The sequence below is a fragment of the Panthera leo genome, chromosome B2, assembly GCF_018350215.1.
Source record: "Panthera leo isolate Ple1 chromosome B2, P.leo_Ple1_pat1.1, whole genome shotgun sequence".
NCBI classification, from domain to species: Eukaryota; Metazoa; Chordata; class Mammalia; order Carnivora; family Felidae; genus Panthera; species Panthera leo.
Genome location: NC_056683.1, coordinates 142,351,591 through 142,379,418, shown reverse-complemented (window position 1 = coordinate 142,379,418; position 27,828 = coordinate 142,351,591). Strand labels below are relative to the sequence as shown.

The 27,828-nt window shown below is 38.7% G+C and overlaps 1 protein-coding gene across 1 annotated transcript; it reads left to right on the top strand.

The window, feature by feature from the left end:
* On the top strand, nucleotides 1–27,136 carry RSPH3 (radial spoke head 3). The gene is given in 8 exon segments (XM_042940209.1): nucleotides 1–727; nucleotides 6,540–6,627; nucleotides 18,946–19,087; nucleotides 20,861–21,006; nucleotides 22,022–22,225; nucleotides 23,783–23,945; nucleotides 26,017–26,103; nucleotides 26,644–27,136. Coding segments are annotated over 8 exon segments (1,632 nt in total). The 5' UTR covers nucleotides 1–260; the 3' UTR covers nucleotides 26,979–27,136.
* The last annotated feature ends 692 nt before the right edge of the window (nucleotides 27,137–27,828 follow it).

Below are 27,828 nucleotides of genomic sequence, written 5' to 3'. Positions count from 1 at the left end.
AGCCCGGGTGCCACGTGTGTGCGAGCACAGGTGAGCAGCGCCAGGTAGCGGCGCGACGGGAGCAGAAACGGCCGAGGGCGCCCCTTAAGGAACGGGAGCACGTGGGCCTGGGAGAATGGCGCCGAAAAGCCAGACTCCAAACTGGGGACGAGGGCGGCCGCGGTGCCTGCCAAGATCCTCAACACCGCCCTGCCCGACTCGCCCGGGAGAGAGCTCCTAAGCCGCACACGCACCTTCCGGGGAGGCGTGCGCGCGCGCACATGCGGAGGCAAGAACCGGAAGTTCTCCTGAGGACGGGCCTTCCCGCGAAAACCGCCGGCCGGAACTGCCAGGAGGTCCCGCCTCCGGGCGGAACTCCGGGTTGCCGGGCAACCGCGGTGGGAGACGCAGGCTAGCTCAGTGTTCCGTGGGGCAAGCCGAGTGTAGCTCCCACCTCCTGTCCTGGCAACTTCCTTTCCCGGCCGCCTTCCTTCTCGCCGCCTCTCCTTGCATCGGGGAATCCCTGCCCTTGGCAATACGTACACCTCTCCGGCTCCCAAGACCGCTTAGCGCCCACCAGCTTGAAAGCCGGTATTCACCCGAAGCGGAGCGACCTGGCCGCGGGCGTGGCCTCCACGCTGACCGACCGCACCTCCCTGGCCATGGGCACCTACACCTACACCTACACCAGCCGGCCTCGGGCCCTGCCCTGCCAGCGCCGCCGTTACCGGGACCACCTGATGCAGCTGTGAGTCAGCAACCGGCCCCCTGAGTGGTCTCCACCTGCCCCTATCCCGGGACCTCGGGATTCTGGCCCCTTCGCCCTGGCGACTCTGCCCACGCTGCTCTCCCCACTCCACATCCTCCGAAATAAAATCTCTTCCCTAAAGAACTCCCCCGTGGCGTGGAGGAATGAAACAAGAAGGGGCACGGGTGGCCTCCCTTGGTTAACTTTTAGTGATAATGAGTTGCTGGCATGATCAATAACATGTACATGAAACCCCCTTGTTTCACAACGTTTGAGTCACTATTGTTGGCCAACTATCCGCACCTCACTAAGGGCATTCATGCACGTTTTCTTCCTTACTCCACAGTACTGTGAAGTTGGTTTTGTAACTCCCATTATGCACATGAAGAAACAGACTGAAAGCCAAATAAAGCTCTTTGCACGCCAGTCTTTGGCCAGGAATCATCAGGTCATTCTTCCAGGCTGGACCCCAAATTGTATTTTTACATTAATGCGTTTATTTGCAAATATTCAAATATCCATATGTATTATCCATAATAACGTTTACGGCCCTTTCTAAAGCTTATAGTTCCTGCTATAAGCCTCAAATTTTGGAACCAGCAGAACTGCCCAAGAATGCAGACTCCCTGGAAGCTGAAACCTTTGTTGTCTTTTGTCCACCAAGGACTGTGCCTGACATACAGGGAGCACTCAAAACAAATTGTTGAATTAATGACTGAACATATCAGCTAAGTAACTCTTGATGCTTATTTCAAACATTTAGTCTAAATTTGTAATTGTCTTATGACAAATAAAAACCTTGTTTATAAGAAATGCTTGTCATGGGGCGCCTGGCTGGCTCAGTCAATGGAGCATGCAACTCTTGATCTCGGGATTGTGGGTTCGACCCCCATGTTGGGTGTAGAGGTTACTTTAAAAAAAATAAAATAATTTTTTTTTTAAAAAAAAGAAAGAAAGAAAAAATTCCTGTCACTTTAAGGAAACCAGGATGGAAAATTTAAATTTATAGATGGATTATTTATACTGTAAAAGGTTTCAACTTAAAAACACTTTCAAAAACACTTTCTGGTGTCTTTAAGTGTTGCTTACAAATCATTACTAGTAAATTATACCAACAATGAAATAAGAATAAATGGTGTTTCATTAGGAATGATTTTTTTCATAGCTAGTTGATAAGCAACTTGTAGGACCTTGTTTATATTGACGCAATCCATTGATTACAACCATTGGAAGGAGTGTGTATGTGCATGTGTTTGATTTTTCAGTTTAAAATTATCAGTGGTGATTTTCAGTTTATAAAATTAATGAATGCTTGTTGAAGCAAATGAAAAATACAAAATAAGAATGAAAAAGGCAAATGAACTCCCACCCACCTCTATTCCCACTTCCCTTAACAATTTTATATTATTCTTCTACACCTCTGTACTTGAGGATATGTACCTTATATAGGAGGTTTATTTCCAAAATAGAATCATACTACACATATTAATCTGTAATTAGCTTCCTCCCTGCTTTTTACAACTTCTAATTCTTTTTTTTTTCCTAATTTCTTTATGTATACACACACATATTTAATTTTATATAAATAGAATGCTATCATTTATCCTTGGGTACATTCTTAGTACCCCACCCTCTTCCCTTGTAAACCTGCTCTTCCCTTCCTCCCCAGAGGGTAAACCATGTTAATGACCTTACATGAATGTTTCTGGACTTTTCTCCATATTTGCGTTTGTGTACAAATATATAAGTATATACATACAAGTACACACAGGAGTTTTGTCTACTTCTTAGCAATGATAACATACACAATTCTCAACATCTTCCTTTTCTCAGTTAATTCTTTCTAGAAATCCTCCCAATTATTTTCAATAGCATGATGTGCCCTATACGGATGTACAACGTGTTACTAAAATTTTCCACTATTGATAGATATTGGTAGATATTCAGATATTCACATATTTTCCACTATTGATAGATATTCAGTTTGCTTCAAGTTTTTAACGCAAAGAGGAAGATTTCAATAAACAACTTCATGTGCTGGCCTTTTGATTTCTATGAAGCAGATTCCCAGGATGGGATTGTTAGGTCACGAATATTTTTAACATGAACAGATGGAATGATATGCCTTTCGTTTAGGAATGTTTAAACATATCTTTTTCCATACATCCTCACCAGCAATAGGTGGTAGGGATTTTTCTTTCTTCTCGGCTTTTGATAGTGTAAAAACAAAACTAAGATGTTTTCTCATTATTATATTAATTAGCACTAGGAGGTTTTAATCAAGTGAGCATCATGTTTAGATTATTCTATTTTAAAAGACCACTGGATACAACGTATAGAACAAACTGAGGGAGAAATGTTAACAGTTAAGAGCCTGAAAGAGTTTTGCAGTAGTCCACGTAAAAGACAGTGGTGGCAATGAGCAATGGATAGATGTGAAAAAGATTTGGGGAGGAAAATCAATAGGACTGCTAGGATACAGGGAGTGAGGAAGAGAGAAGAACCATGGATGACTCCCAGGCTTCTAGATTAAGCCAATTGGGTGGTTAGCAGTACCATATAATGAAACAGAGAACACTAAAGAAGTAACAGTTTGGAGTGGGAGAGTGATAATTGGTTCAATTTTGAGGTTGCCTTTTGAGATATCTCAGTGAGATGTCATTGAACATTATCAATTGGATATACATTCCTAGAGCTCAGAGGAGAGTTCTGAGCTAAAGGTGAAATAAAATAGGGAGTTTTAGGTATAAGGATTATGGGTGAAGTCTTTTGAGAATGGATATGGTCAGCTAAGGCAAGAGAAGGCTGAGCCCTGAGGAAATCCTTCAGTATAGGAGGAGCTAGCCAACACAGGCTGAGAAAGAGCGGTTAAAGAAGTCCTAGAAAAAACAATCAGAAGACTATGGTAGTGCCACAGAGGCTAGAAAAGAGAGTGCTTCAGTGAAGGAGTGGCCAACTGAGCTGAACACTTCCCAGGGATCAAGTAAAATGCACAGTGTAACACATCTGGGTTGTAAGTAACATGAAGTCAGGTTATCCAACAGTGGTTTCAATATATGATAAAAAAGCAACTTACTACCCTTCTCAAAATCATTTCTGGTGGAGTACTATTATTGTGTAGGTCAATATTTTGTTTCATAGCCATACATAGGATATCATTTTAAAGAACTTTAAATTAGGGACACCTCGGTGGCTCAGTTGGTTAAGAGTCCAACTTCGGCTCAGATCATGATCTCACAGTTCGTGGGTTCGAGCCCCGCGTTGGGCTCTGAGCTGTCAGCTCAGAATCTGGAGCCTGCTTCAGATTCTGTGTCTCCCTTGCTCCCCGCCCCTCCCCCACTCATGCTCTGTCCCTCTCTCTCAAAAATAAATAAACATTGAAAAAAACTTTTTAAAAGAACTTTGAATTAAAACATCAATTCTATGTTTTTCACTATTCACTATTGATATTCTGATACCCCAGATTAAATTTTTATTAACATTTTTATTAACATTTAAAATAAATGTTTATTTATTTTAACATTTTTAAATTTTAACATTTTATTAACATTTAAATATTAATTTAAATTAACATTTTATTAACATTTAAAACAATATCATTTGTGGGACACCTGGGTGGCTCAGTCAGTTAAGCAGTCAGTTAAGTGACTTCAGCTCAGGTCATGATCTCATGGTTCATGAGTTCCAGCCCCACATCAGGCTTTATGCTGACAGCTCAGAGCCTGGAGCCTGCTTCTACCCTACTCGCCCCTACCCTACTCTCTGCCCCTACCCTACTCGCACTCCGTCTGTGTCTCTCAAAAATGAATAAACATTAAAAAAAATAAAAAATATATATCATTTGAAAATACATCTCTTTTTTTTTTTGCCTATGTGAGATAATAGGTTTTATTTTTTTTAATTAATAATTTATTTTTTAATTTACATCCAAGTTAGCATATGGTGCAATAATGATTTCAGGAGTAGATTCCTTAATGCCCCTTACCCATTTAGCCCATCCCCTCCCACAACCCCTCCAGTAACCCTCAGTTTGTTCTCCATATTTATGAGTCTCTTCTGTTTTGTCCCCCTCCCTGTTTTTATATTACTTTTGCTTCCCTTCCCTTATGTTCATCTGTTTTGTCTCTCAAAGTCCTCATATGAGTGAAGTCATATGATTTTTGTCTTTCTCTGACTAATTTCACTTAGCATAATACCCTCCAGTTCCATCCATGTAGTTGCAAATCGCAAGACTTCATTCTTTTTGATTGCCGAGTAATACTCCATTGGATATACATATACCACGTCTTCTTTATCCATTCACCCATCAATGGACATTTGGGCTCTTTCCATACTTTGGTTATTGTTGATAGTGCTGCTATAAGCATGGGGGTGCATGTGCCCCTTCAAAACAGCACACCTGTATCCCTTGGATAAATGCCTCATAGGGCAATTGCTGGGTTGTAGGGTAGTTCTATTTTTAGTTTTTTGAGGAACCTCCATACTGTTTTCCAGAGTGGCTGCACCAGCTTGCATTCCCACCAATAATGCAAAAGAGATCCTCTTTCTCTGCATCCTCACCAACCTCTGTTGTCGCCTGAGTTGTTAATGTTAGTCATTCTGACAGGTGTGAGGTGGTATCTCATTGTGGTTTTGATTTGTATTTCCCTGATGATGAGTGATGTTGAGCATTTTTTCATGTGTCAGTTGGCCATCTGGATGTCTTCTTTGGAGAAGTGTCTATTCATGTCTCTTGCCCATTTCTTCACTGGATTATTTGTTTTTGGGTGTTGAGTTTGAGAAGTTCTCTATAGATATTGGATCCTAACCCTTTATCTGATATGCCATTTGCAAATATCTTCTCCCATTCTGTCGGTTGCCTTTTAGTTTTGCTGATTGTTTCCTTCTCTGTGCAGAAGCTTTTTATTTTGATGAGGTCCCAGTAGTTCATTTTTGCTTTTGTTTCCCTTGCCTCCGGAGACGTGTTGAGTAAGAAGTTGCTGTGGGCAAGGTCAAAGAGGTTTTTGCCTGCTTTCTCCTCAAGGATTTTGATGGCTTCCTGTCTTACATTGAGGTCTTTCATCCATTTTGAGTTTATTTTTGTGTATGGTGTAAGAAAGTGGTCCAGGTTCATTCTTCTGCATGTCGCTGTCCAGTTTTCCCAGCACCACTTGCTGAAGAGACTGTCTGTATCCCATTGGATATTCTTTTCCTGCTTTGTCAAAGATTAGTTGGCCATACGTTCGTGGGTCCATTTCTGGGTTCTCTATTCTGTTCCATTGATCTGAGTGTCTGTTTGTGCCAGTACCATACTGTCTTGATGGTTACAGCTTTGTATTAAGCTTGAAGTCCCATGAAAATATATCTTTGAGGTTAAAGAACAATGAGAAATTTGACTTACTTTTTAAACCTGATTCTGTGAATCCTTTCAACCCTTGAATCAAATTATTGTCAGTACTTGAAGGCAGACCCCTTTCCCACTGGCCATTTTCACATTTGTCAGTTAGCCAAACAGATTTACAGCCTAATTCCAGCTCTACCACTTGCTAGCTAGGTAACCTCGGGCACATTCCTTTCTCAATCTCCTTCCTCTTCTGTCAAATGAGAATCATAGTTCCCATCTGGAAGCTTATTGTGAGCAATAATTAAAATATGTGGAGGGGCTGGCATCTAATAAGCATTCAATAAGTGGTAGTCATTTGTCATTGAGTGTGTCAGAACAAAAATCTGTATTCTTAACATTTTTATCTTAGTCTAAATCCAATTAAAAATGAGTTGACTTGCATAGACAACACTCTATTACCGTAGTTATTTACTATTTGCTGTTTTACAGTGCTGAAGAGCCTGTGCATCATGGAAACATAATGTATGACAGAAGGGTGGTCCGAGGCAATACTTATGCTCTACACACAGGACCGCTGGTAAGTATAATGTGAATATTCTAATACAGAGCTTTTCAAACTAACTGTGCTAATGGAGCATTTTGTTTGTTTTGATTTCTAATTTGTTGCAAACTAAAACTTTTGTAAAATAGAATATTGACAGACTACTGGAAAAATGAAATCTAAAAATAAAAAAAGACATGCAAAATACAAGGCTGCTGGTGATTGCCAGGGGCTGGGAGAGTGGGGGAATAGGGAATTAGTGTTTACCGGGTGCAGAAGTTGAGTTTTGCAATATGAAAAGAGTTCTGGAGATGGATGGTGGTAATGGTTGTACAACAATATGAATGTACTTAATGCCACTGAATTCTACACCTAAACATGGCTAAGATCGTAAATTTTATGTGTACTTCACTGCAATTAAAAATAATAATTAAACAATACAAAGCCCAAGATTTTATTAGGTTAACAGAACTTTGTAACACTGCTCTAAAAGTCTGTAAACTTCTACTCTCAATTTCTGTAATTAAATTTTTGCAGACCAAACAGTTCATAGGCATCCGTGTAACATATTTAGGTTTGTTTAAATTATTTCATACTGTAATACTATTTTCATTATTTAGTCAAAAATTATTTTCTTTGGGGCGCCTGGGTGGCGCAGTCGGTTAAGCGTCCGACTTCAGCCAGGTCACGATCTCGCGGTCCGTGAGTTCGAGCCCCGCGTCAGGCTCTGGGCTGATGGCTCAGAGCCTGGAGCCTGTTTCCGATTCTGTGTCTCCCTCTCTCTCTGCCCCTCCCCCATTCATGCTCTGTCTCTCTCTGTCCCAAAAATAAATAAAAAACGTTGAAAAAAAAATAAAAAAAAAAAAAATTATTTTCTTTAATTCACTCAGTAAATATTTATAAAGTTTTAGCACTCCTGTGCTGAGTACCTAGGATACAGAGATGATTAGGATGTGGCATGATATTAAGAGTGATGATTTCTTGGTACAGAAATGAAATATAGTTCAGTTAATATGTAAACACTGTGTGATATATATGTGCCTAACACCACATGGTGACATGTGGAATATTAGACATTTTGAAGCATGAAATATACATCAAAACCACCTAGAAAACTCACTAAAAATATGGATGTTTCATCTATACCCGAGATCTACTACATTAAAACCTTCAAGGGTTGGACACAGGAATGTGCATTATTAGTAACTTCCCTAGGCAGTCCTGGTACAGCCAATTCAGGGACCAACACTTGAAAACAACAGCTCAAATATGCAATATGGATATGTGTTTCAGCATCTTGTGGCAGTAGAAATGAACCCTGGCACATCTAGAAGTAAAGGAAAAAAGAGAATCACCATTTTTTTAGGTTTTTTTAAATTAATATTTTGATAATTTGATATACTTTTTTTTTTTTTTTTAGTTCTCTAGTCAGTTATTCAACAATTTAACTAAAAAGTCTATACTGAGGGGTGCCTGGGTGGCTCAGTCGGTTGAGTGACCAACTTCAGCTCAGGTCATGATCTCGCGGTCCGTGAGTTTGAGCCCCACGTCGGGCTCTGTGCTGACAGCTTGGAGCCTGGAGCCTGTTTCAGATTCTGTGTCTCCCTCTCTCTCTGCCCCTCCCACACTCATGCTGTGTCTCTCTCTGTCTCAGAAATAAATAAACATTAAAAAATTAAAAAATAAAATAAAAATAAAAAGTCTATACTGAGACTTCCAGTTCCAGACAAGCAGGGATTCACCAATCCCTTCCCATTCCTCCCTCTTTCAAGTGAAAAAGCCCCGGACATAGCCCAAGAAGCAAACATAGGAAGACTCTGGAAGTAGAAAGAAGCAAGGGAACTGGCTGGGGTCCTCAGGATTTGAGCGAGATAGTGGTGAGTTCCCTAAGTCTTCTTTTTGCTGCCTGCGTATCCCATTCAGAGCGCTGGAAAAGCCTGCAACCTGGAACCACCAACAGGCACAGGCCTGCTCCTTCTATCTATCCAGAAGACTAGGGAAGGGTAACCGAGCAGAGCAGAAACCTTTTTACTACCCCTCCTCCAGCCAAACCCCAACAGAAAAACTGTCCTGGCCCTCCCAGTGGAGTCAGCGAGACTGAGCCAGGCAACTGATCTTCCAGCCCCGCGTGGCAACACCACCGTACCCATTGGTGCTCTGATTCCCTCACTGAGGTGGTGCCAACATGGGTGGAGCAGGAAGCTGAACTTCCACTCCTACCCAGGGGCAGGGAGATGGTAAGAAATGGTATAAGTTGGTGCCCTACATTTGCTGGGGTGACAGCAGCAGAGCCATGAGGGAGCTGAATTTTCAACCCTACCTGTCAGCAACAAAGCAAAACAGGTGGGATAAGGCAGGGCTGGTCAGAGCTCCACTCCTCTGCACCCCAGCACTGGTGTCAGTTGATAACAGCAAGAAGCTGAAATACCACCCCTAGCAGGCACCTAGTTGACCCTCTGCTTTCACATGGGGCCTAGCAGGATGCTGAACTTCCATCTCCACCCATGCCTGCTGCTAAAACAAAAAAGCGTGACTTCCTGCTACACAGATTAAATAAGATCCAGAGTGTCATGTCATAATACCCAAAATTTCCAGGACACAACTAAAAAAATCACTCATCCTACCAAGAACCAGGGAAGTCATAACTTGAAGGAGAAAAATCAATCAAGAAATGACAACACCAAGATGACTCAGATGTAGAAATTACCTGATGAACATTTTAAAGCAACGATCATAAATTAATTCAGCAAAGTTGCAGGATATAAAGTCAACACGCAGAAATCGGTTGCATTCCTATACACCAACAATGAAGCAACAGAAAGAGAAATCAAGGAATCGATCCCATTTACAGTTGCGCAAAACAACCATAAAATACCTAGGAATAAATCTAACCAAAGAGGTGGAAAATCTATACGCTGAAAACTATGGAAAGCTTGTGAAAGAAATTGAAGAAGACACAAAAAATGGAAAAAGAGTCCATGCTCCTGGATAGGAAGAATATTGTTAAAATGTCGATACTACCCAAAGCAATCTACATATTCAATGCAATCCCTATCAAAATGACACCAGCATTCTTCACAGAGCTAAAACAAATAATCCTAAAATTTGTATGGAACCAGAAAAGACCCTGAATAGCCAAAGCAATCTTGAAAAAGAAAACCAAAGCAGGAGGCATCACCATCCCAGACTTCAAGCTATACTATAAAGCTGTAACCATCAAGACAGTATGGTACTGGCACAAACAGACACTCAGATCAATGGAACAGAATAGAGAACCCAGAAATGGACTCACCAATGTTTGGCCAACTAATCTTTGACAAAGCAGGAAAAGAATATCCAATGGGATACAGACAGTCTCTTCAGCAAGTGGTGCTGGGAAAACTGGACAGCTACATGCAGAAGAATGAACCTGGACCACTTTCTTACACCATACACAAAAATAAACTCAAAATGGATGAAAGACCTCAATGTAAGACAGGAAGCCATCAAAATCCTTGAGGAGAAAGCAGGCAAAAGCCTCTTTGACCTTGCCCGCAGCAACTTCTTACTCAACACGTCTCCGGAGGCAAGGGAAACAAAAGCAAAAATGAACTACTGGGACCTCATCAAAATAAAAAGCTTCTGCACAGAGAAGGAAACGATCAGCAAAACTAAAAGGCAACCGACAGAATGGGAGAAGATATTTGCAAATGGCATATCAGATAAAGGGTTAGGATCCAAAATCTATAGAGAACTTCTCAAACTCAACACCCAAAAAACAAATAATCCAGTGAAGAAATGGGCAAGAGACATGAATAGACACTTCTCCAAAGAAGACATCCAGATGGCCAACTGACACATGAAAAAATGCTCAACATCACTTATCATCAGGGAAATACAAATCAAAACCACAATGAGATACCACCTGACACCTGTCAGAATGACTAACATTAACAACTCAGGCGACAACAGAGGTTGGTGAGGATGTGGAGAAAGAGGCTCTCTTTTGCATTATTGGTGGGAATGCAAGCTGGTGCAGCCACTCTGGAAAACAGTATGGAGGTTCCTCAAAAAACTAAAAATAGAACTACCCTACAACCCAGCAATTGCCCTATGAGGCATTTATCCAAGGGATACAGGTGTGCTGTTTTGAAGGGGCACATGCACCCCCATGCTTATAGCAGCACTATCAACAATAACCAAAGTATGGAAAGAGCCCAAATGTCCATTGATGGGTGAATGGATAAAGAAGATGTGATATATATATATATATATATATATATATATATATATATATATATATATATATATCCAATGGAGTATTACTCGGCAATCAAAAAGAATGAAGTCTTGTGATTTGCAACTACGTGGATGGAACTGGAGGGTATTATGCTAAGTGAAATTAGTCAGAGAAAGACAAAAATCATATGACTTCACTCATATGAGGACTTTGAGAGACAAAACAGATGAACATAAGGGAAGGGAAGCAAAAATAATATAAAAACAGGGAGGGGGACAAAACAGAAGAGACTCATAAATATGGAGAACAAACTGAGGGTTACTGGAGAGGTTGTGGGAGGGGGGATGGGCTAAATGGGTAAGGGGCATTAAGGAATCTCCTGAAGTCATTGTTGCACTATATGCCAACTAATTTAGATGTAAATTTTAAAAAATAAAAAATAAAATTTTAAAAATAAATAAAGCAATGATCATAAAAAGTGCCTCAGTCAAAAGTGAGTAATTATGACCATTCTTAAAACAAATGAAAAACAGAAAATATTAGCAAAGAAATAGAAGATCTACAAATGAACCAAATGGAAAATATAGAACTGAATTATGTAATAACCAAAGTTAAAAACTCATAAGACAGTTATCTTTCGTTTGGTTTTCAGACAGACGGCATTCTCTAATCGTCACTTTTGGTCAGATTACTAAGAAGTGCTGTTCAAAACGTCATAATACCTGAGTTCAGCAGAAACCGCTTACAATTGAGAAAATGCCGCCTCTTGAAACGGATATAGAAGTGGAAACTGAAGAGGTTTTAAAGATGGACCATCCTATGGTACAGGAGCTTACAGACCTATGCTCGAAGATAAAGAGGCTACTGTCAGAGCACTTGGAAAAGTATAAGAGAATTGAAAAAGAATGGAAACGTGCAAACCCGGTCAGTCACAAAAACGAATTACAGAAATAAATGAAAAACAAGAGAAACTCAGCATGCGGAAAAAAAGGGAAAAGATAGAAGAGATATCTACAGAATCTCTCCAAGAGTTGCAATCCATGCATAATAAGAATACCTGAAATAGATGGGAAAGCAAATGAAGCAGAAACAATAATTCAGGAACCAATAGAAGAAAATTTTCCAGATTTGAGGGACTAACTAGATCGGCAAATAGAAAAGCTCATAGGCTACCAGTAGAACTTAACGAAAAGAAAGCAACACTTTGGACATACCCTAGTGACGTTAAACTGGAAGATAAAGAAAAAATTCTGCAAGTATTCAGAGAAAGCAGGTTACTTATAAAGGGGTAAAAGTCAGACTGACCTGATATTTCTTTTGCAGCTCTAAATGCCAAAAAGACAATGAAGCAATGTCTACAGAGGTTTAAGGGAAAAATAATTTTGAGCCAAGAATTCTGTATCCTGCTAAGTTATCGTTTCTATACAAGGGCAACTGGAAGACATTCACAGATATTCAGGAGTTAAAGTATATCACCCAAATGCTGTCCTTGAAAAATTTGTTAAATGATGTTGCTGCAACCCATAAACACCATAAGTTAAAACAATTCAATTGTAGTGAGACAATTGTATGAAAAAAAAAGGGTAAAAAAAAAAGTGGGTAAGCATTAAAGCTAGTTAAACATCATTAAGATTAAAGTGTTAGCTGTAGGGTTATAAGACTAAGTGCAAAAATAGATTTGTAAGTTCAATCTAAAATTTCAGTTTCTCTCATTGTAAACTGAAAGTGTGGTAAATGTTTCATTTAGAAAGCAAGTGCTGTTATTTTTAGTATGTAATGTAGATAAAGATATGCATGCTCTTCAGCTAAACATAAGTAAAATAAAAGGGCTTTGTCAGTGTGGACAGGACACATAGAGTAAAGGCAATCCAAGTGTTAATCTGACAAAATGGGAAATCAGTACAGTTTTATGTCCTCTATTTTTATTATAGAGGGGGAAAAAAGTAACAAGTTTATCTATAATGTGAATACCGTGCAAAAAGAAAATTTCTAAATCCCTGGTTGGGGAGGTGGTAGATGAAAACCTTGTTTTATGTACATCTTGTCCAGGGAAAATCAGTAGTTCCTGCTTCATATAGTAGTTCATTATAAGTAAATTTGACACTGAGATAAGGTTCCAGGTAAATTATAGTATACCAGTTTTACAGATTGGAGAGGAAGTATGAAAAACAGCAAGGAAACATAAAAATTAACATAAAATAGATTGACAGAGGTGAATTATCACACTCATAGTCAGGCTAAATACCTCTGTTAAAAAGATTCAAATTGGGTCAAAAATCGGTCTCTGAACCTGAATGTTCACATTTGTACAAAACAAAGGATAAAGGAATTTAAAGATAATGAAAACCATAAGTCACAAAAATTGAAGTAGGAGCAACGTTTTTATCAGAATTTAAGTTATAACAAAGTATAAAACTGTAGTATGTAATATTTAAGCTTTATGTGGTAAATAACATGGCATTCATATGTAAAATGATCAGTATGTGAGTGGTAGTTTTACTGATGTATACATAGTTATTTTAATTGTAGACTTAAAATTGTTTCATTTTATGTACTTAATAAAGTAATTCTTAACATAAAAAAAAAACTCGTAGGACAGACTCATCAGAGCTAACATAGGGAATAATCAGTGAGTTCAAAGTCAAATTGATGGAAATTACCCAGTTGGAACAACAGATAGAAAATAGACCACACACACACACACACACACACACACACACACACACTGCATCTCTTAAAAGAGCAAAAGGATAAAATTGGAATACTACAAACAAATCTGTACATATGAATTCAGCAAAATAAATGAAATGGACAAATTCTCCAAACTACAAACTATCAGAATTCACCTACAATGGAATAGATATTCTGAGTTGCCTTATAACTATAAAAGAGATTACATTTCTAATTTAAAGACTTTCAAAAAAGAAGTATCAGGCCCATATGGTTTCACTGGAAAATTCTACCAAACATTCCTCATTCTACCAAAAAAATCCTCATTGATTTTACATAATTTACACAATTTTACACAGTCTCTTCCAGAAAATAAAAGAGGAAGGAACACTTCGGGTAATCAGCATTACTCTGATACCCAAAGCAGACAAAGACACTAAAAACAAAACTATAAACCAATAGCTATCATGAATGTAGATGCAAGAATTCTCAATAAAATATTAGCAAATATAATCCAGCAATATATAAAAAGATCATATGCCATGACTAAGCAGGATTTATTCCAGAAATGCAAGAGTATTCCAACAATTGTACATCAATGTAATCCACCATATCATATAGGTTAAAGAAGAAAAAAAATCCCATGATCATATTTATCGATGCAGAACAAGTATTTAACAGAATTCGATGTTCATTGATGATAAACACAGCAAATTAAGAATTGAGGGAAATTTTTTCAATTTATGAAGAGCATCCACAAAATATCTACAGCTTACCTATCATACCTAATGAAAGAATGAATGCTTTCCCCCTTTAGACTGGGAAAAAAGGCAACGATATCCACCCTCACTACTCTTATTCAGCATAGTACTGGAAGTTCTATCCAGTACTAGACCCAGATCAGAAAGAAAGAAGTAAAATGGTCCCTAATTGCAGATGACATTATTACATACATAGAAAATCTCAATGAATCTATTAAAAAGCCCTAGAACTAATAAGTGGGCTGAGTAACATCACAGGTACAAGGTCAACATACAAAAATCAGTCATATTTTTGTATACAGAAATATAATAAATCTAGAAAGGAACACACGGAAAATAAAATTTTAAACACAATACCATTTACAATTACTTCAAAACACTTGGAATACCTAGGTATAAATCTAACACAACATGTACAGGATCTATAAGATAAGAGTTACAAAGTGCTGATGAAAGAAATCAAGACCATCTAAAGAAATGGAGAGATATGCCTGGACTGGAAGATTCACCACAGCAAAGATGTTAATTCTCCCCAAGTTGATCTATAAGTATAACACAATTTCTATCAATCTCAGCAAGATTTATGTAGGGCTAGACAAGCTTATTTTAAAATCTGAAAAAGTATGAAGTGGTAGGAATCACTCTACCCAACATTAAGACTTATCATGTATGACATCAGTAATCGTATTAACACAGGGCAGTGGAGGAATAGCTATATGGAACAATGACACAGAATAGAAAACTCAAATATACCGGCACAGATACACTTGACTAATTTTTGACAAAGGAATAAAGAAGTTCAATAGTGGAAAAATAGCCTTTTTAACAAATAGTGCGGGAGCGATTGGACATCTGTAGACAAAAAAAATTACATGTACCACAACCTAAACAATACACCATACAAAAAAATTAATTCAGATGGATCATGAATTTAAATGTAAAATGTAAAACTATAAACTTTTAGGAGAAGCACTTCAGAATCTCGGGCTAAGCAGAGAGTTCTTAGATATAATACCCAAAATACAATCCAGAGAAGAAAGCATGGTAAATTGGACTTAATTGAAATAAAAAATTTGTGGGGCATTCTGGCAGTGCAGTCAGTTAAGCATCCGACTTCGGCTCAGGTCATGCTCTCACAGTTTGTGAGTTCTAACCCTGCATCGGGCTCTGTGCTGACATCTCAGAGCCTGGATCCTGCTTCACATTCGGATTCTGTGTCTCCCTCTCTTTCTCTCTGCCCCTCCCCAGCTTGTGCTCTCCCTCTCTCTCTCTCTCTCTCTCTCTCTCTCTCTCTCTCAAAAATAAATAAATAAATAAACTTTTTTAAAAATTGAAAACTTTTGTGATATGGAAAACCCTTATAAGAGGATAAAAACACAAGCTACAAACTGGAAGAAAATATTTGCAAACCACATATCCAGCAAAGATCTTAAATTTGGAATATTAAAGAACTCTCAAAACTCAGGTTAAAAAAAAAATCATCCAGGGGTGCCTGAGTGGCTCAGTTGGTTGAGCATCCAGCTTTGGCTCAGGTCATGATCTCACGGTTTGTGAGTTCGAGCCCCACGTCGGGCTCTGTGCTGACAGCTCAGAGCCTGGAGCCTGCTTTGGATTCTGTGTCTCCCTCTCCCTCTGCCTCTCCCCCACTTGGGTTCTGTCCCTCTCTGTCTCTCTCTGTCTCTCTCTCAAAAATAAATAAAATGTGGGGAAAAAAAACTGTTGAAAAGCTGAAACTTTTAAATAGTGATAGTAACAAGAGTGAGGATGTGAAGCGATTGGAACTCTCATGCATTGTTGATGGAAATGTCAAATGGTACGTTCCCTCTAGGTAATAGTTTAGTAGCTACTTAGAAGAACTAACAAGTCTTACTTACTGTTTGAATCCACAATTTCCCTTAGACATTATCCCAGAGAAATGGGAACTTATATTTACATATAAACCTGTAAGGGGCACCTGGGTGGCTCAGTCGGTTAAGCATCTGACTTCAGCCCAGGTCATGATCTCATGGCTCATGGGGTTGAGCCCCACATCAGGCTCTCCGTTGTTAGCACAGAGCCTGCTTTAGATCCTCTGTTTCCCCCTCTCTCTGCCCCTTCCCTGCTGGTTCTCTCTCTCTCTCTGTCTCTCACTCAAAATAAATAAACTTTTTTTAACCTGTACATTAACAAACATTCATAGCAGCTTTATACATAATAGCCAAAACCCAAAAACACGTCCTGAGTGTCTTTCAATAGGTAAATGGCTAAAGAAACCTGGCACTTCCGTGCAATTAAGTACTACTCGGTAACAAAAAAGAAAGGAACTATTGATATATGTAACAACCTGAATGGATCTCAAGGACATTTGGCCTAGTGAAAAAAGCCAATTTCATAAGGTTACATACTATATGATTCCTTACATGTAACATTCTCGAAAAGACAAAACTATAAAGATGGAGAACAGATTAGTGGTTGCCAGGGGATGAGAATGAATATAGGACTTAAGAACTATAAGGGAATACCCAAGAGAGCTCCTTTGTGGTGATAAAACAGATCCCTCTGTTGATTGGGTGATAGCTAACATAAATCTGTATTTGGGATAAAACCGCATAGAACTATACACACAGACATAAACACAAATCAATGCTTGTGAAATTTGTGAAAACTGAATAAGATCTGTTTATATTTTACCAGGGTTAATTTTCTGATTTTGATATTGTGCTGAAGTTATATAAATTATATATTGCAGGAAGCTGAGTGAAGGGTACAAAGGACTCTACTATTTTTGCAATCTTTGATAAATGATTTCGAAAGAAAACTTTTTAAAAAGTTCTTTTTTAAAAAATATTTTGACTAGATTATGAAACAGTTAAGTAGGGCAATGTACTAATGTATTTCTACAATGAACTTACTTGCATTTATGTTATCCCAAATCTTTCCAGAGCTGACATTAATAGTTCTGTTCCAGGGGCGCCTGGGTGGCGCAGTCGGTTAAGCATCCGACTTCAGCTCAGGTCACGATCTCGCGGGTCCGTGAGTTCGAGCCACGCGTCGGGCTCTGGGCTGATGGCTCAGAGCCTGGAGCCTGCTTCCGATTCTGTGTCTCCCTTTCTCTCTGCCCCTCCCCCGTTCATGCTCTGACTCTCTCTGTCTCAAAAATAAATAAACGTTAAAAAAAATAAAAATAAAAATAAAAAAAAAAAATAGTTCTGTTCCAGTAAGGAAATGGAAATAAGTCAAGCATATTTGGAATAATGTAGAATGAACACAGGAAAAAAGCTTTCACTAGATGATCCCAATAATAATACTATGGTATTAGTAATTATATTAGAAAAATGGAAGTATAAGTGATTCTTTTTTCTTCCTTTTTTAAAGAAATATGGGTAAATTATTTTATAATAAAAGGAAATGGTAACTACATAGAGAAGCTTTCCTATGGCAGGCATTATGTTAGGCTTGTTACATTATCTGATTTGTTCCTTGCAAACAAAAACTTTAGATATATGTTATTGGTATTGCTGTTGTACAGAGAAAACAGGATATCTGAAAACTTAGGTTGTTAGTCTGAGCTTTACTAATCCTAGTAATTAATAAACTGAAGACTTGGCATCTGAGCTTCAGAGCCCAGTGCTCTTCTTTCTACTATTTAACGCTCATATGGAGAGAGCTTATGATCTGTTAAGTTAGGAAAAACCATATAAAATGTATGATTATCACAACTGCAAAAAACTGTGTGCATTTAAATGACAATAGCCAGGGTATTAGGGAAATGGGATTATGGGATATTTTCCTTTTAAAAATTTTAATGTTATTACATTGTTATTTCAATTAAAATGTTTTGCAATTCTAATTTTAAATATTAATTTTTTTTCATGCAAAGTACTTTCATATTTCCCCTCTCTATATATTTACCTTGAAATAAGACAGGTTTGCTATAAGAAATGACCACAGGGGCACCTGGGTGGCTCAGTCAATTAAGTGTCCGATTTCGGTTCAGGTCATGATCTCTCAATTCGTGAATTCGAGCCCCACGTCGGGCTCTGTGCTGACAGCTCAGAGCCCAGAGCCTGTTTTGGATTCTGTGTCTCCCTCTCTCTCTGTCCCTACCCTACTCATGCTTTCTGTCTCTCTGTTTCTCTCTTAAAAATAAATAAACATTAAAAAAAAATTTAATGACCACAAAATGAGATATAGATATGAAATCAAGGACCTCTAAATACTGCAGAATACTGTGAATAATTATATTTTTAATGCCTTAGTCACCTGTTGTTTTGTGCCCTTGGACAGGCTTTGTTTGGGTTAAAATGTTTTCTTTGTAAGCTAATATATTTTTTAAGGAAATTTTGTCTAAATGAAATCCAGATTTTTAAAAAAATCCTGGTGCTTTTCAGTTCCTTAATTACTGAGGAGTTATATAGTACACTAGGTTACTAAGCATCCAAGAGATTCGTGGTAAAAAAGCTTGAATGAGGAAAAACAACTTATTAGATAGGATTCTGTCACTGTTTATTCCAGTTAACAGTCATACTTTGAAGTATGCTTACTTACGTGCTTCATCAGATAACTATAATTACCTGACAAAGTTCAAATAGAATTGTAATCATTAAATCAGAAAGCATTATATGACAGATACTTTCATGCTGTCCAGGAATCACTTCTGCAACGGCAGTTCTGTGTGCTTTGAGAAAGATTTTCTAACTTTTAGAAGCCTTTTCTGTCACTCAGCCTGGGCAGCCTGATCCTATAGAGATTCAGAGACAGCAACAGGCTAAGAGGAGGGCTCTTGCCAAAAAACGAGCTCAAGAACAGTTCAGACCACGAACACCCGAGCCCGTGGAAGGCAGAAAGCACGTGGATGTGCAGACAGGTATGTGACCATGCCATTGGCATCATGCCTCCTTGGTTTGCCCAGTTTTCTAAGTCCGTCCATTTTTATTTGGCTTTTCCATTATTTACGTATCTGTCATGCCATGCAGTACTGCTCCAATCACATGGTAGTAGGAGTCCATTCATTAAACAAACTCATAGACTATGTTATTACATCAGGTGTGAGATGGGGTTAGAAAAGAATTTGATGACCAAATTAATTCTGTCTTAGCCCTTTTCACACACTCGTTTCCCAAACTGTGATTATTTCTCCCTTTTTCTTTTTATAGCCCGACATGAATCACAGCTGGGACCTACAGGAGGAGAGAGCAGGGTGGTTCCATCTTGGCACTTTGTCTGTCTTTTAAAAGGAGTGAACTCATCCAGATCTGAGTCCTCCAACTCTCTCACCCCTGCCTTTTCTGTTCTCTGCTTTTAATCTCCTCTCACTGCGCATATTCCCCCGGGCCACACAAGCTCTGCTGGGCCAGTGCCAGGCTTTCTTGCTTGTCTGCCGGTTCTGAGCTAGGGAGGCTTACCTGGACCTAGAGGTCCCAGCTGTGTTGTTGTCAGAATCTTGGTAATCAGACAATACTTGGTGTTTTCCTTGGACTGATGTAACTATTAAGGATTCACCTTGGGGCGCTTGGGTGGCTCAGTTGGTTGAGCGTCCGACTTTGGCTCAGGTCATGATCTCGTGGTCTGAGTTCGAGCCCCACGTTGGGCTCTGTGCTGACAGCTCAGAGCCTGGAGCCTGCTTCGGATTCTGTGTCTCCTTCTCTGTCTGCCCCTCGCCTGCTCATGCTCTGTCTCTCTCTGTCTCAAAAATAAGTAAAAACATTAAAAAAAAAAAAAAAAAGGATTCACCTTGCACCTTGTCAAGATGATGAGTGGCTTCATCAGTTATTTCTGGGTAGTTAGGGCAAATGGAAGAGAACTATTTCATGCCTTTTCCCCCTACCCTGGGGCCAAGTCTAGAATGAGGATATGTCTGTAATTAGGCAATATAGTTGTAAATGTGTAAGAGCTAAATTTTAGTGTTTCTTTATACCAGCAGAATATTAAATGATACAGGAGCAACCACTTTGTGTTGAGTTTTCCTACATCTCAGAAACTATTCCAGTCCTCTACGTGTATCTCCTTTCTTTATTATTAGAAGGACTCCTTGTGATGGTAATTTTGATCCCTTTTACAGATAAACTAAGGCTCTAAGAAGATGTAACTTGACTAGGTCCTATGTTCAACATATGACTCCAGTTCTCATGTTCTTTGCATGATAACCACGCTGACCTTGCCTCACATAAATTATTCCTAAGGTGAAATCTGTTTTCATAAGCCTGCTTATAATCTATAGCCTAGAGGGAACATCAAGTAACATAGTGACATGGTGCATAATTTTTTAAATATCCAGGAATTTTCAAATCTTTACACATTTACTATCTTAGAACTCAGTTATATAGGTGGATTATTAACTTTTCATCCCCAATTGTACTTTGCATCTTACAAACATCTAGGCCTCATGTTCTCCTTTAGTTCTGTTTTCAAGTACAAAGCTCAGTGCTTTCTCAACATTCAATAAATGTCCTAGCCTGACTAGCCCTTGGGTCTTCCAAATACATAAAAATGCTTAGTACAATATGTGAATTTAGTCCCACATTTGAGCACTTCTTTTCTGATCCATTTAATTCTGTTTTGAAGGAGCTAAAGTTTCAATACACATATATGCTTAAAAGAGACCAGAATTTCAAACTCAATGCGTATGGTATTCTCTTAGAAATGTACCTTGAAGAAATTGCTGACCGCATAATAGAAGTTGATGTGGAATGCCAAACAGATGCATTTTTGGACAGACCACCAACACCACTCTTTATTCCTGCCAAAACTGGCAAAGATGTGGCCACCCAAATACTGGAAGGAGAGGTACAGTACTTTATCTGGACTTCCCTCTATCTTCTTTATAAACAGGTTAAGTTAGGTTTAGTTAAAAGCTTACAAACCACTTCATAATCAGAAAGATTCTACTTATTGGATTTCTTTCCAACTGTACTTACAATAGTTTTATCCTGAAATAGCATATTCTTATTTCTCCTCTTTGCAGATCAGCAATAAAAATCATTAGAAATATTTTTAGAATGTCTGCACTTTGATTTTTGTGTGTTCGCATACTTGATTAATGTCTGAATACAAGGTAAATTTGTACCAAATAAAGAAAAGTAGCCTCTCTGGTATAAGATACTGGTATAAGAGGTCCACTGTTAGCTGCTTGTAAATTATATAATTTTCATTAAGATAATCTCCCTATGTTAGAAAAAAACTAAAATAATTACATTTTCATATCAATGTAGAATGCATAAATAAGCCAGTTTATGAAATGGAAGAAGAGAAGCAATGCTTATGTGCATAATGACTTGAGTGAGATTTAAGACTTGAAGGAACTTGAAAGAACTTCCATTGAAATTGAGAAAATAAGTCTTCACAAACTACATCCAAGGGTATAGCTGCCTCTAAACCATGGAGAACCACCAAAATGCCCTTTATTCTTGTTCCTTAGTTCTTCAAAGTGTTAGTGAAAACTAACCAGTAAAAATTGAGTCAAAAGGGCAAAAACTGAGAAATACAAGGATATTTCTTTCAGGTTTCAGAGTCTGCTCTTAAAATTATTGAGTATCAGGGTTCATTTTGATGGCTCTGTAGGTCTTTATATAATTTGGACTCAAACTGATTTTTGCCTGTAAATGAAATGCTTATTCTGTGTGCCCTGTGGGGCTGTGTTGAGTGTTGGAAACCATTAAGTAAAGCACCATCACAGCATCTATAGCACACACAAGATCCTCAATAAACAGTATCCTGTCATGACTACTTTTCTGGATGTTGTTTCTTTCAGCATTTGGTTCATGACTCAGATTTTAAATTTGCTTTGTTTTGTGTGTTTAAGCTCTTTGACTTTGATCTTGAAGTTAAACCAATGTTAGAAGTCCTGGTGGGAAAGACCATTGAGCAGTCTCTTTTGGAAGTAATGGAAGAAGAAGAGTTGGCTAACCTGCGGGCCAGTCAGTATGCGTACGAAGAGTTACGCAACGTCGAACTTGCTGAAGTCCAGCGACTTGCAGAGCAAGAGAAACGACACAGAGAGGAAAAAGTATAGAACTCTAGTTTTCTTTCTTAGACAGTCTTTGGATGTTTAACAGATCATGTTTTGAATCACACGTAGTATGTCATAGAGCTAGAGATCTTTGCAAATATGTTAGAAAAGAGTTTGTTGCTCAGTTATCTCCTATAGATCACAGAACTTTTACACACAGAAGCACATTCTTTAATACCAGCTTACGTATATGTACCTAGAGTTGCCAAAAGTTTCTAAATGTAATTTTAATTACATTTGTAATTACATTTAATTTCATTCGTAATCACATATGTCCTGACTGAAAGGCAGTCTTACATATCAAGATTCCTAGCAAAGGAAATGTATTGGTTTTTCCATAATCAGTGGCAGAAAAGTAGAAGGGAAAAGTGGACTAGATTGGGGATGGGTGTGGTGGAGAAGCAGAGGATCCAGACAGAATTCTGGGTCTTTTTTCTCAGTGGCCAGACCTTTCTCTATACCCTAGGGATTCTCCAGAACTTCTTTGCATAATATTGCTTTACATTACAAGTTTTTAGAACTTTTAATAAGAAAAGTTCTAGGATCTAGTTTTTAAAATATGACAATAACCTTCAATTAGGAAATGATAGGCTCAGTCATCTTTTAAGACTTTTTCTGGGTCTGGTAATAATTGTCGCTGTTGGACACCGAATGTATAAATTATGCAGAAGTGACTGAATACCTAAAAGAGTTCAAACAATTTCCCAAAGAGTCTCATTCACAGCACAGAATAGCTTAGTTGTTGGGATATTCCGCTCAATACCTAATTAAATTGACTTTTAGTTTTTCTCCAAAATGAATAATTAATTGCATGAAGGGCATAGGGCTTATGGTAGAGATTATGCAAATGAAGACCATTTGTTCACAAATGTAAAATGATCAGTGGCAGTATTAGCTTTATTGAAATAATCAGTGAAATGCTCATCAAAGGAAACTTCTTGTTTATTTACTATTAGGAAATACACTGTGAAAACAATGAAGAATACAAATCGTCTAAATTTATATTTACTTAAATTCTGAAAATAGACTTAATAAGAAACTACGTTAATTTTCCCACTTGCACATGGGAGCAGAGAAGGTGGTTCATTAGCTCTATAGATATCCTACGGTCTACAAAAAGCAACAACAAAAAAAGGTTTATAATTTTCAGAATTTTATGAATTCAAAGAATCATTACAAATGACACAACTCGTTGGCCCAGGTACTTTAAATGAAGATATCTGAGCAACTATAATTTTCATATTGGTAGTTTATTATAATACTAGTTGCTAATAAGAGTTATATATTATTCTTTGCTAACACCCATACGGTCAACCGTGCACGTGTTGAAATTCTTCTGCTTAAAAATGGATCAGCAGATGAATTTCACCTGAAGCTCCATCCCTTGTTTGACTTCTTTGAAATTCTCTAAAACCTTCATGCACCATTAACGGATTCCTCGCTGTCCACGTTTTGATCCAAATCCGCGTCCAGATTCTTGCGCTCAGCACACGCGGCGCTGGGGGAGGACGGCGCGGCTGAGTAACCGTGTGCGGGCGTGTCTTGTGCGTGCAGGAGCGCCGGAAGCGACAGCAGTGGGAGGTGGTGTACAAACACGGCGAGACGGCGCAGAAAGTGGCGGCGCGCGTGTTCGCCCAGCGGTACCTGGCCGACCTTCTCCCCTCGGTGTTCGACAGCCTCCGGGACGGCGGCTACTTCTACGACCCCATTGAAAGAGGTTTGTGGGGTGTTGTCAGGTCACTCTGCTACTGTCCGCTTCCTCTGAATGCTTCCAAGTAATCCCGTGCCCGTTTCCATTCGGAATTGGAATCTCTCCTTGAAACCAACTCTGAAAGTCAATTCGAGTCGTGTTAAGTTAGTACTATTGCTAATGAGAGGTATGCTAGAAAGACCTGGACGTGGCTTTTGCTGAGAAGCAGCACTGGGCAGTAGGAAGAACTAGGACCTGATGTCAAAAACTCGAGTGCGGGCCCCAGTTTCATCCTGGGTCAGCTGTATGACCTTCAATTTCCTCATGGGTGAAATGAGGATTATTTAGGAGCTAAATGTCAAAATATGTGTGGAACATGATGTGTATAAAATATGTGTGTACGTACTTGTAACTTTTTCTCAGCTGACTCCCGGTTCTGCTCAAAAACCCTTAAAGTCATCATTCGCTTAGGTGTGGACACCATCCCAGGGCCTGTATTAGGTGTGGGAGATAAAAACAAGGAGACCTGTCTCTGCGCTTAGAGAACCGCACCTGTCAGCTCTCTGTCCACCCTCTGAGCCCCACCTCTCAGCTAGTCAGGCCAAATGAACAGCTTCTCAGAGCTGCCCTCCTTCCTCACGTTCAGAAGCATTTAAATTCACAAAATGTGTACAGGTCCTATTTCAAATGGCTAATAGTATTTGGGGACAGAGTTCAGTAATATTAATTTTCACTGGTTACAGATTCAATTCAGTACACATGCATAAGGGGTCAGATTACAGACAAATATTATTAGTTTATATTGTACTTTACCATTTCTGTAGTATTTTTTATACATGATAGCATTGATACCAGTAACCCTGGGGGTAGATGGAGCAGATCAATTCCCATTTTTCAGAAGTAGAAACTGAAGCCCAGAGAAGTTAAATACCTTCTCCCAGACAGGCAAGGAAGCCATTAGGCCTGGGACTCTGACCCCAGGTCCAGTGCTCTTCCTGTGCTTCGTTGCTGCCTCCTTGGGGTCTAGCTAGACTGCTGTTAGCCACACAGAGTCTGGTAACCTTTTTTCCCCTCATGAATTGCTAAAAAAAAAAAAAAAAAAAAAGTCACAGATCATTGAGAAGCTTGCAAATGAGATTCATGCCTCAGATTAAAAAATTATTTATAGTAGTGAATATAATATTCTATTACACTCTCTATTGTCACCCCATTGAAAAGTAACAGATGCTACCCCCTCCCCAAAAAAGCTATTTTGAAACATTAAAATGTATATTGTAATGGATCATATTTTTTAAAAGGCTTACACATCAGATTTCCATTTCGGTTTGAACAAATTTATCACTAATGGAAGCACCTAGTTTCTGACCCATTTCTAGATGGCCTTGTTCTCAGATACTCTCTGACCCTTGGTCAGCTCCTCATGGGCTCGGGGCTTCAGATGGGAGCATTCTTTTTATCATCTTGGTTCAGTCCCAGATTTGTATTGCACTTGGATTGGAGTTCTGCTCCCAGACCCACATCTTCCTCCCCACTCCTGAACCCGCCCCCTTGTGTACCTCAGATTGTACCTGTGCAGTCAGCTCCAAAGGCTTGGACTCCAAGGAAGGCTTCATAGTTTTGAAAATACTATTTTTACTGCAATAGAAAGGAAATGGACCAAAACATACACAGAGAATGTGGCAAAATTAATGCTGTATAAGTCTATTTGATATTTTAAGTATTAAGAAAACAGTGGGGAGGGGGGTGTGCTGGGTGGCTCAGTGAGTTAAGCATCCAGCTCTTGATTTTGGCTCAGGTTATGATCTTGAAGTTTGTGAGATCGAGCCCATGTCAGGCTGCACACTGACAGTGCAGAGCCTGCTTGGGATTCTCTCTCTCTGCCCCTCCCCTGTTCTCACGTCTTCTCTCTCTCTCTCTCTCTCTCTCTCTCTCTCAAAATAAAAACCTTAAGATAAATAAGTAAATAGAACTGTGTTAATGAGCCTTCAACATTAGGGGGAAAGCACAGATTCTTCCTATCTATAATGATTCATAAAAATCATTATAATGAAATTATAATGAATTTCATTATAACAAAATTAACTTTTTTTAATTACAGATATTGAAATAGGATTCCTTCCATGGCTAATGAATGAAGTTGACAAAACCATGGAATACAGTATGGTGGGAAGAACAGTGCTTGACAGTAAGTTGTTTTATTTTATGTAAAAGTCATTTCTGAGGCTCCTGGCTGGCTCAGTCAGTAGAGCATGCAACTCTTGATCTCAGGGTTGTAGGCTCAAGCCCTGTGTTGGGTGTAGAGATTACTTAAAAAAAAAATTTTTTTTTAAAAGAAAAGCCATTTCTGAAATGTTCCAGTAGAAAGAATGAATAGAAGAAAGATGTTAAATTTTATAGTTTTAGTTTTTAAAGTTTCATTATATCAACTGTATTAACAAAGGCAAATATTTTTACCCTCAATAATACTTTTGGTTGTTGTATAATTTGGTCAGAATCAATATCTTCTGTCATTACTTTATAAATGATATTCTGGTAAAACTTGCATTGAATGTAATTCATATTCAGTGCGTTAAGTGGCACAGAAGTTAAATGTGCCGATATCGTATAAAAGGTTATGTACAGGGAAGGACTGAGGCCTGGTGAGTGCTTTATAGTCCTCTGTAAGTCAGCATTATAACTACCCAAATCCGAACAGTCAGTGATTTTTCCACATAAAATTTTTCAGTGTTGATTCGTGAGGTGGTTGAGAAGAGACAGGCTGCGTATGAGCAGAGGGACGACCAGCCCCCGGCCAGGAAGCCTAAGGACGAGCTCGGGGGGTCCGGGAGGACGACAGAACCACCAGTGGGTTATGAACTCCAGGAACAAAGCACAGCACAGCCACAGAGGCCACTTCTGGGAAGAGACTCCCTGCAAAGAACACCAGATGATGGAAGGTATATGGAGAGTGTGTTAGCCCAAGAAACGAAGCTAATGGAAGAAGGAGAGTATGAGCAAACAAAAATAAGGAAAACCTCGGGGACAGAAGTGCTACAACCAAGGGCAGACTTCCAGCCATGAAACCAATCAACGGCCAGTCAGCATTGCAAGCAATCAGGTAATGGTACGCAGGCCCCCTCAGGTTATGGAAATTATGTTGCATTTACTCAACATGTCTTTTTGTCTACTGGATTGGACAAATCAAATATGTTGAAATAATAAAACTAATTAAAATGAAACTTAATTCATTTATTTACTGGTAGACTATCTAGAAGCTATACTGTAACTCTAATGAGAATCATGTGTATTACAAACTTTACTGCTAATATAACTAACAAATATATTTTCCCTTAATTTTTCTAATTTTGTGGGTTAGTTTTTTTTTTTTTTTTTTTAGTATCATATTTCATGTTAGATATCAGTGCTGTCAGCCAGTAAGCCTTTTTCTTCTTTATGGGAAAACCGTTTAACCTATTCCATGCAAGAAGAATACCTAACTGTTGTGTCACTGAAAGCTGTAGTGCCCCCTCCTGGCAAGGACAAGAAATATACCCTTATTTGTGTCAAACTAAATAGATGGTTGGTTACCCCTTCCATCTGCAATATTCAGGTAAAGCCCAAGAGTCTACAAATTGGTAATATGCGCTTGTCCATTTTTTTCACATTTCTATTAAAAAAAATTCAAACAATACCAATAAAGCTAAAGTCTCTACTTGCCCTTATGCAGTTCCACTCCCCTCCTCAGTATAATCATTGTTATCATTGTTATAATTAGGTGAGTACCTTCTAGGCCTTTTTCAAGATATACATATACATTTAAAACCTAAAAATAGAGGGGTTGACTTTTCTTTATATAAATGTAAATGTATAGTTTGCATTTTTCACCTAACAATATATCATAGACCTTAAAGGTTAGTACATATAAATCTCT